General features: G+C 55.8%; 1 protein-coding gene across 4 annotated transcripts in view; it reads left to right on the top strand.

Moving 5' to 3' along the window:
- The window catches only part of Dagla (diacylglycerol lipase alpha), a 58946-nt gene extending 50277 nt beyond the window's left edge, over positions 1–8669 (top strand). For all 4 annotated transcript variants that reach the window (XM_021195038.2, XM_029542605.1, XM_029542614.1 and 1 more), the window contains 6 exons: positions 118–186; positions 461–533; positions 1689–1888; positions 2741–2870; positions 3374–3561; positions 5348–8669. In XM_021195038.2, the coding sequence (XP_021050697.1) occupies positions 118–186; positions 461–533; positions 1689–1888; positions 2741–2870; positions 3374–3561; positions 5348–6308 (1621 nt within the window). In that variant the 3' untranslated portion in view covers positions 6309–8669. The remainder of the gene's footprint in view (positions 1–117; positions 187–460; positions 534–1688; positions 1889–2740; positions 2871–3373; positions 3562–5347) is intronic.
- Positions 8670–9435: the final 766 nt, after the last annotated feature.

The following is a 9435-nucleotide window of genomic DNA, read 5'->3' as shown; positions in this document are numbered from 1 at the left end:
AGTCGGGCCCTCGCGCCAAGGCCCTGCTCTTGGCTTGAGCCCTCCAGGTGCAGAGTCGGGCCCTCGCGCCAAGGCCCTGCTCTTGGCTTGAGCCCCTCCCCATTTTTTCTCTTGCAGTGAGGATGCTATGGAGTACTCCAAAGAGTTTGTGACTGCTGTGGTTCTGGGCAAAGACCTTGTCCCCAGGTAAATTCATCTCTCTTGCTACAGTCTCTTAGCAAGGCCTCAGCCCCCTCACTCTCCTCCTAAGGAGTCTAGTGCCCCCTCCTGTTCTTAGTGGCCCTGTGATGAGAAGACAGAGTGCAGGTGCCATACTTCCCGAGTGGCCTCTCTGACCTGCACACTTCCTCTACATCATGGCGCAGGTGGACTTGTCATCTCGTCCCTGGGTTCAGGTGCCCCCACTGCCCCCTCTCCTAGTCCATGGCTGGTCCTGCCTGATGCTCATCCCCTTCCACAGGATTGGCCTTTCCCAGCTGGAAGGTTTCCGTCGGCAGCTTCTGGATGTCCTGCAACGGAGCACCAAGCCCAAAGTGAGCTCCCACTAGCTCCCTAACCACTGGGAAGTCCTGCCCGTCCCTCTTGTTGTTCCTCACTGGCCTCAGGGACAAAGGGCAAGAGGCCACAGCTGTGTGATGGATGATTTGGGCTATCAGACCCTTGGGATCCAAGCCCAACCCATCCACTTCTTGCCATCGTGAGGAGACCGAGGCCCGGTGTGGAAGGAACTTTGCTTACAAACTAAGCTGTCATGGTGTCGTAACTGGAACTCAGGTGCTTCTCCCACACATAGCTGGTGTGAGAAAGGCAATCCCTGAGGCATGGTGCTTTGAGCAGGCAGGGAAAGACCTGTTGAAGTTGCTCAGACTTGAGGAAGGCTGTTGCCCCATGTGGAGGGTTTGGCTCAGTTTGTTCTGCCATTCTGCTGGCACCAGGAGAGAGCCAGCTTGTTCTAACACATACCAGGTCTTGGAAAATCCTGAGGAGCCCTTGCTATGTAGAGAACACCACTGCCAGGCAGGTGGGGTGAGGTAGGACCAAGGTTTGTGGCCAAGCATCCAGGAGTAGGCCAAATGTAGGAGGCCCTTTTCAATCAGTGGGTGATCCACGAGCTATCTCCCCATCCCCCAGGTGGGTCCCACCCTCCTCCTGCTGCCTATGTGCAGTCTTCCTAGCCTTGGTGCCTGGTGGAAAGGACCCTGGGTCAGGTGGCAGGTGACCCCGGGTGAGCATAGCTTTATGAGACTGTCTCCCTGAAAGCCTAGTCCTTGGAAGCAGTGTTTGCTTCTCACAGGACTAGGCCCAGGCGCATCACCCAGAAGGTCCAGCTGGGTCATACTAAGGCCTGACCCACCTCTGCCTTGCACAGTGACCTAGAGCAGATCCCTCCCCTCACCAGGTATGACTCCTACCCACAGACTAGGGCTCGGCTAGTCCTCCTAGCCCTTGCCAGCTCTGAAATGCAACAATTCTGTGTCACCTGTTCCTGGCATCTTAGCGGCCATCTGGCCACTGCACACCTCAGTCACTGCCTCTTCAAGTGGGCACATGCCTTTAATGCTCCAGCCACTGTCCCCCCCACCAGCCCTCTCCGCTCATCTGTTGAGCCCTTCCTTGCAAGCACCCTGATCCTGCCCACCTAGCCAGAGCTGCTCAGCTCTGTCCCCCCTCTCCATGGCCCCATACAGTGGCGGATCATCGTGGGGGCCACCAAGTGTATCCCCAAGTCGGAACTGCCCGAGGATCAGGTGGAGGTGACCACTCTGGCCAGCACACGTCTCTGGACACACCCCAGCGATTTGACCATCGCCCTTTCGGCTAGTACCCCGCTCTACCCACCTGGCCGCATCATCCACGTGGTTCACAACCACCCTGCCGAGCAGTGCTGGTAGGTGTCGACGGGTGGAGCCCGGGCCACTCCCGTGGGTGTGGGCTCGGGGAGGGAGGGGCTGCCGAGAGCCCCGCCAGCCTCTGCTTAGTTAGCCAACAGTCCAGGACCCTGCCCTCATCATAGAGAAGTTCCCCCAGCTTCTAGCCATGGAAAGGGAACCAAAGACTGTCCACAGCTGTCTCCAGGAGGAATTTGTGATTCTATGCCTCCCCGAAGGAGCCTAGTCCTTGGAAGCAGCATCTGCCTTGGTATTCATAAGATGCAAAGGCAGGGACCTGACCTGGCAACCAGGCCTGGCAGGTCCGGCTGGGTTAAACTGAGTCCTGTACCACTTCTGACTTGCACCCACTGTCAGCCCTTCACTGCTGTCCCCCAAGGCTTCAGCAGTCCCTCTCTTGGTGCATCTAAGAGAAGATGACCTGTTGCAGCCACCTGGCTCTGAGCCAGCTCATACCTCAGTATCCCTAGATTAATTGGCAGAGACATGTGGCCAAGAAAGGGACCAAGGCAGGAACCAGTATGCTAGTAGATAGACTCCCTGGCTTCATACTCTGGGAACCTTGGGCCCTGGACTCTCTTTCTCAACACAGGCTCTCCTCCTGACTGAAAGCTGGGGAGCTGAGCCCCGCCCAGGGATAGCAGAGGTAGCCTAGACCAAGATGGGAGGCCTTGTAGGGACTGTAGCTGAGACTCCAGGTCAACCTTTCATAGGCTGCGGGCAAAGTGGCCCAACCTGGGAACACTTACCTGCGGCCCAGAGTGGACAGGGGGCCTCCAAATCCAGCATGTAGATCCCTAAGCAGTGCAGAGCTGAGCCTCCTGACCCCCTTTTCCCTTACCGTGTCCCAGCTGCTGTGAGCAGGAGGAGCCCACATACTTTGCCATCTGGGGCGACAATAAAGCCTTTAACGAGGTGATCATCTCACCAGCCATGCTGCATGAGCACCTGCCCTATGTGGTCATGGAGGGGCTCAATAAGGTGAGTGCAGGTGGGGCCAGGGGTGCCCTTAGATTGAGTCCCCGGATCCCTTCTAAAAGACAGAGGCCAGAGACTCAGATGCTCAACAGCCCAACCACAGACCCCAGCTCTGCCCTGGTAGTAAGAAAGACCCGTAGTCTTTCCACTCCACACTCTTGGCTCTCTCCACGTGCGATGTTGCCCCATGGTAGAGAGGAGGGAGTTTAGAAGATTCCTGGGGGCCTATCCTCGAGAAAGACAGGATTGGAAGGCCCTAAAGGCCAGCTGGCCTTTACCAGCATTAGCCAAGTGGGGGCAGCATCCACCTTCATGGGCCCTTGAAGGACTGAGAAGGAGAGCGCTCCAACTTGGCTTCTCTAAAGACAAGCATCCCATGGCAAGTGCCTGGCCTTCCATGAGGTGGCAAGGGGACCCACTGAACCATCAGACTGTTTGGTCTGGGAAGCCACAGGGCTAGGCCAGCCACCCCCCTCTACCACCGGGTCCCTGTATCCTGTTCCCAGGTGCTGGAGAATTACAACAAAGGAAAGACAGCACTGCTGTCTGCTGCAAAGGTCATGGTGAGCCCCACCGAGGTAGACCTCACTCCTGAGCTCATCTTCCAGCAACAGCCGCTGCCCACAGGCCCACCTCTGCCCACCGGCCTAGCCCTGGAGCTGCCTGCCACAGAGCATCGTAACAGCAGTGTCAGGTGCGTCTTGCATCCCCACTCCACCCCAAGGGAGGGAGTGTGGGTTCAGAGTCTGCATAGTTGTGTATGTGTGCATGCATGTGTTCTCTGTGCATCTTGGACCCTGCATATTCCCAAAGCTGTGCTCCTGCGCTTGGCACAGAAGCCAGTCTCTGCTCAGGTCCTCCCTCTGCTGCAGCTGTCTCTCACCTTGCCTTCGGGGTCTCGGGAATTCCCAGGTAGGATAGGAGGTTTCAAAGTACACAGAGACCTACATATACCGATTTTCCCATTCCCACTTCGACCCAACAGATATAGATATATATCTCCAGGTGTTTATACAACTGTGCATATATATTAGAGTTTATGACAGCCTTGACTTTTAAGCATACAGAATACTCCACACAGGACACACACAGAGGCAAGCAGAACACACATGACTGTGGGCACATGTGGACAGGTAGACATGTAAATGCATGTCTGTTCCTGTGCTTGACCCACAGCACTCAGCTACATGTGGTCTAGCTGCACATAGGTACCAAGGCACACACATGCACTCACAGATGGACACACACATCATCACAGCTTCTAGAGTGGAGGCTGTTCCAGGGCAAGGTTGTCCTGCCTATCCGGAACCCTGACTCCCAGGCCCTGCATCCAGCTGCTGAGAAGTAGGGGGTGGGGCATGGTATCACTGCTTTGTAGGGGACCCTCACACTTCTTGTGTGTTTCCTGTGGTAACTACATGTCTCCATGAAGAGCCCAGTGTCCGTCCCTGACCGTTGTTCGTGAGGCGACCAACCACTTCCCAGCTCCCACTTCCTTCCCAACAGATAAAGGGGCTCCAGAGTTTGCTGCTACTGTCCAGCGTGGGGCTGTGTTATGGGAGATGTAGGGTGCCTGGAATGAAGAGGGGATGACAGGGCACTGGAAGGTGCTGGCCTAGAGTTGGGGGCAGAATCCCTCTTCTGTTCCTCCCTGTCCTGTTTCTTCCCTTGTCTCGCTGTCCTTCCCTCTGTCTCCCACTCACTGTAGCCTCATGACTGAGCCAGGACATCCAATCTCTTGATGCCTAAATCTGTTAGTACCATGCTAGATATGGATGTATAGGACCCTGAGCCCTCTGGGGATTTTAATGCTCCTGGTGGGGTTTTAAGCCTTTTAGGAACCCCATATCTGTCCACCTAGTTTCTGTCTTGTTTCTACCTTGGCTTATGAGTTGGTTTTACTTCATTTTATTTTAGATTTATTTTTATTTATCTGTGCCTGTGTGCGCATGCGCACACAAGTGAGCCCATAAAGACCAGAAGAGGGCATTGAATCCCCTGGCACTCGAGTTTCTGTGGGTTGTGAGCGGCCTGATGTGGATGTAGGATCTGAACTCATGGACCCTGGACTGAGCAGGAAGCACTTGTGACCTCTGAGCCATATCTCCAACCCTTGTTTTTATTTAATTAATTTTATTTCTCTTGTGTATGGGTGTTCTTCCTGCATGTACGCCTGTGCTTCTTGTGCATGCCTGGTGCCCTTGGAAGTCAGAAGAGGGTGTTGGCTCTCCTGGACATGGTGGTTGTGAGCCGCCATGTCAGTGCTGGGAATGAAACTCAAGTCCTCTGGAAGAACAACCAGTGCTTTTTACAGCCCTGAGCCATCTCTCCAGACGCTGAGCTACTTTTCAAAAGTCAGGATTCCCTGCCCCAAACTGTTCAGCAGTTCTGTCCTTGCCACCTCTTCCTTCTAGCCCAGGAAGTAGGGAAGTCTCATTGCCTTTTGACTCTTACCCTCCTCTCATGCTCCTTCCCTGTAGGAGCAAGTCTCAGTCTGAGATGAGTCTGGAGGGCTTCTCTGAGGGGCGGCTGCTGTCCCCAGTGGCTGCTGCATCAGCAGCCCGACAAGACCCTGTAGAGCTTCTGCTGCTGTCCACCCAGGAGCGACTGGCAGCAGAGCTGCAGTCCCGGCGGGCACCACTGGCCACCATGGAGAGCCTCTCAGACACAGAGTCACTGTACAGCTTCGATTCACGCCGCTCCTCAGGCTTCCGAAGCATCAGAGGCTCGCCCAGCCTCCATGCAGTACTGGAGCGTGATGAGGGCCACCTGTTTTACATCGACCCGGCCATTCCCGAGGAGAACCCATCCCTCAGCTCACGTACAGAGCTGTTGGCAGCCGACAGTCTGTCCAAGCACTCCCAGGACACCCAACCCCTGGAGGCGGCTCTAGGCAGCGGGGGTGTGACTCCTGAGCGACCACCAAGTGCAACCATTGAAGAGGAGGAGGCCACGGGTGGCAGTGAGGGTGGTGGGGTGGCCCCCCGGGGAGAGCTGGCACTGCACAATGGGCGCCTGGGGGATTCACCCAGCCCTCAGGTGCTAGAATTCGCAGAGTTCATTGACAGCCTCTTCAACCTGGACAGCAAGAGCAGCTCCTTCCAGGACCTCTACTGCATGATGGTGCCCGAGAGCCCCACTAGTGACTACACCGAGGGCCCCAAGTCCCCCAGCCAACAGGAAATCTTGCTTCGGGCTCAATTTGAGCCCAACCTGGTACCCAAGCCTCCCAGGCTCTTTGCAGGGTCTGCTGAACCCTCCTCTGGCATCTCGCTCTCCCCCTCCTTCCCACTCAGCTCCTCAGGGGAGCTCATGGACCTGACACCCACGGGCCTCAGCAGCCAGGAGTGTCTGGCCACAGACAAGATCCGGACTTCCACCCCCACAGGCCACGGGGCCAGCCCCACCAAGCAGGATGATCTGGTCATCTCGGCACGCTAGCACTTGGCAGTGGCCGCCAGCTCCTTCCCAGCCAGAACTCAAGGCCCAGCGGGTACCTAACAGCCACTCGGGGCCCGGTAGCTTTGGGGAGAGGTTCCCAGAGGCCAAACGGTCTCAGGCCCTGGAGCATTGCTGCTGAGCAGGGGGTCCGCATCCCTACCTCAGCCTAGGACCCCCAGAACCAAGATGTCTGGGAAAAGCAGTGGTGGCTTTGGTAACAGGGAGGAGATGTCAGGTTGGATGGTCCTCAGCCCTCAGCCTGACTCCTCTGTATGGGCGGCATGACATCTCTGTTCTGGGTATGGCACTAGGCAAGCTAGCTTCCTGTCACTGCCCTCTAGCTACTCTCCCAGAGCCGCAGCAGAAAGCAGCCCCACCCCCATCCTCACTCCCACATATTCTCACACATAGTTCAAGTTGGCCACTCTCCCCCAGATCTGGTGCCTGCTGGCCAGCCCCCTGGGGTGACCCCCACCAAGGTGGCCCGCAGTGCTGTATGTGTTTACAGAATCTGCTGGGCTTGACTCAGGTTGTGTCCTGGGTTCCTAAGCCCCAACTCCCAGTCATGTGTTTAGTTGTCCTCCCCTCTGAGTGGGACCTGAGGACCAGAGGGGCCCCGAAGGGAGGTGGGGTCAAGGATGCCCCTTCTTTGCCTGGTGCCCCTTATCTTCATTGGTCCTGGCCACTGGGCCTGCCTACCTACCTGCCACTCCCTGGCTCACCTTCTATCCCAGGACTCTGGCCATTCGAAGGGTGGTGGACACTCCTGTGACCTCACCCCTGGCTGCAGAGTCAGGGCCCTGGGAAGAAAGAAGGCATCCAAAGCCCTGTCTCCGTGGTCCCCTGCCTGACCCCTTCTGTCACCCACCATGCCTAGGCAGCTCTGGGCCCTGGGGTCTGAAACCAAACATGCCTCTGCCCTCCTGCTCGCCTGGCTGCCTAGCTCCTTTCTGGGTCTGGGCTCCAACTCCCACTGTGTCCAACCCATAAGACAAGACAAGGGGCCAAAAATAGAGTATTCTGGGACCTGACTGGAAACCCCTGCCCATTGCCAAGGGGAGGGGCTGGGGACTCAGGGGCTGCCCCAGGTTAGCCTGGGGCCTTCATAGGTTTTCCTATGCTTTGGAGAAGCAATTCAGGAGGTAGGAACCCAGCCCTTTCCCCAGGCTAGGGGGAGGGAGAGGTTGTGCATGGTAGTGTCAGGTGTGTGTGCACATGTGCATGAATGTGCACCACTCCTGAGGAAAGGGGCTGCAGAGGGCTGCCCGCCTTCTGCACATTGCCTGCCTCCTGCTCCTCCTAACCTGCCAAGAATATAGCCTGTGAAGTGAAGCCTTGGGACAAGCCAGCCACTGGGGTGTGCAGGCAAGCAGCTGCCCACCCTTGTGCCCTTGTCTCCTTGGAAGCATGGTCCCTTCCACTCTAGCCCCACTCCCAGCCTCTCCGGGCTGCCTGGGTTCCCCTGACCCCATGATCCCTGGTATCTGGGCCTGAGTCTAACCCCACAGCTGAGGTGGCCTCGATAGATAGCTATCCGCCCTAACAGGTGAGGACAGAGACCTGGGAGCTGGGCCTCCCCCTTACTCTGTGACTCCCCCACCCCACAACAGACTTCTGGTCACCCTGCCCCCTGCCGAGGCAGTGCCTCAGCCTAGCACAGAAGATAAAAATCACTGGTTCTTAGAACTCAAATATCAGACAAAAATCTTCAATCAAAGAAGTAACCCAGCAAGTGCCCCAGCAGGCACAAGGAGAGTCATGGGTCTGGCCTTTTAACTCTCTTCCTGTCAGGGTAGGTCTGGGGGATCCTTCTAGGGTGTGCCCCTACGCCCAGGACTGAGCCATCAGGGACATACCCCCCACCCCCAAGGCTGCAGCCATACTGTGTTACAGTCTTGGGGCTGGGGTAGGCTTGGACTCAGCCCTAGACACGAAGGGCCGGCCCACCCCTCCCGCCCCCTCCCTGCCTGGCCCTAGAAGGGTGGGCATGACGCACGTTCCCTTCACTCCATGCCACATCGGGGGTCTGAGCCACCCCCTTCATTCCAGTTCAGATTGACCCCCTACACTGTCCCCAGACCCGCAGCACAAGCTCTCCCAGCCGCGCGCTGGCCTGTCCTCCCAGGGATCTGGGTGACTTCCATATGCAACTAGTAGCGAACAGCCAGGCTCCCATAAACCCTCTGCACTCCATGTGCCATTCTCCCATGACCTTTTTGTACCTAATGTATGAAAGATCCACACTAATATCGCTGTAAAAAGAAGAGACAAATTAATATAGCTTATTCTATGAATATATCTGTATATAAAGTTTTCTGTATATTGTATAGAGCTGTGTATAAACGGAATGTAGAAGCACACCTCTGCCTCCTGTGGTCTCTTTTCCTCAGCTGGGGCTGGAGGCAGCAGGGTAAGGGAATGTGGACCTCTGAGACCATTTCCTAGACGAGCCAGAAGACACCAGGGAAAACTTAAGGATCAAGCCTTTTGTGCTCCCAAAGTTTTGTTAACATGTAAGTGCTAGGCCAGCAAGATGCTCCGCAGGTAAGTCAGAGCACTTGTCATTAAGCTGGACCACCTGAGATTGATTTCCAGAAATCATATGGTAGGTAAAAAGTGACTCCCACGCGATTGTCCTTTGATCTCATGTGCAGTGTGGCGCATGCACCACCTCCCCACAAATAAATACATAAACATAACACAAGCTTAAAAATAAAACACATGTGGTTCCCTAGACTAGGGAGGGCCCAGTGACTTTCACTGGCTTCCTTGCCCAGGCCCAAGACAGCACTGAATTAACATCAAGCGCGCAGAAGTCCCCACGTGTGTGAAAGCAGTTGAGTCCTGCCCATGGGAGATGTTTTGGGCAAGGGTTTGTGCCTTTGAAGTGTGTAGTCCCTTTGCCCTCGTGGAGAACTCTGAGACTCAAAGGTAGGTACCGGGGGCTGGTGAGATGGCTCAGTGGGTAAGAGCACCCGACAGCTCTTCCAAAGGTGCAGAGTTCAAATCCCAGCAACCACATGGTGGCTCATAACCATCCTTAACAAGATCTGACTCCCTCTTCTGGAGTGTCTGAAGACAGCTACAGTGTACCTACATATAATAAATAAATAAATCTTAAAATAAA

The sequence above is a fragment of the Mus pahari genome, chromosome 1 (genome assembly GCF_900095145.1).
Source record: "Mus pahari chromosome 1, PAHARI_EIJ_v1.1, whole genome shotgun sequence".
Lineage (NCBI taxonomy): Eukaryota > Metazoa > Chordata > Mammalia > Rodentia > Muridae > Mus > Mus pahari.
This window is presented reverse-complemented; position numbering and strand designations above follow the sequence as displayed.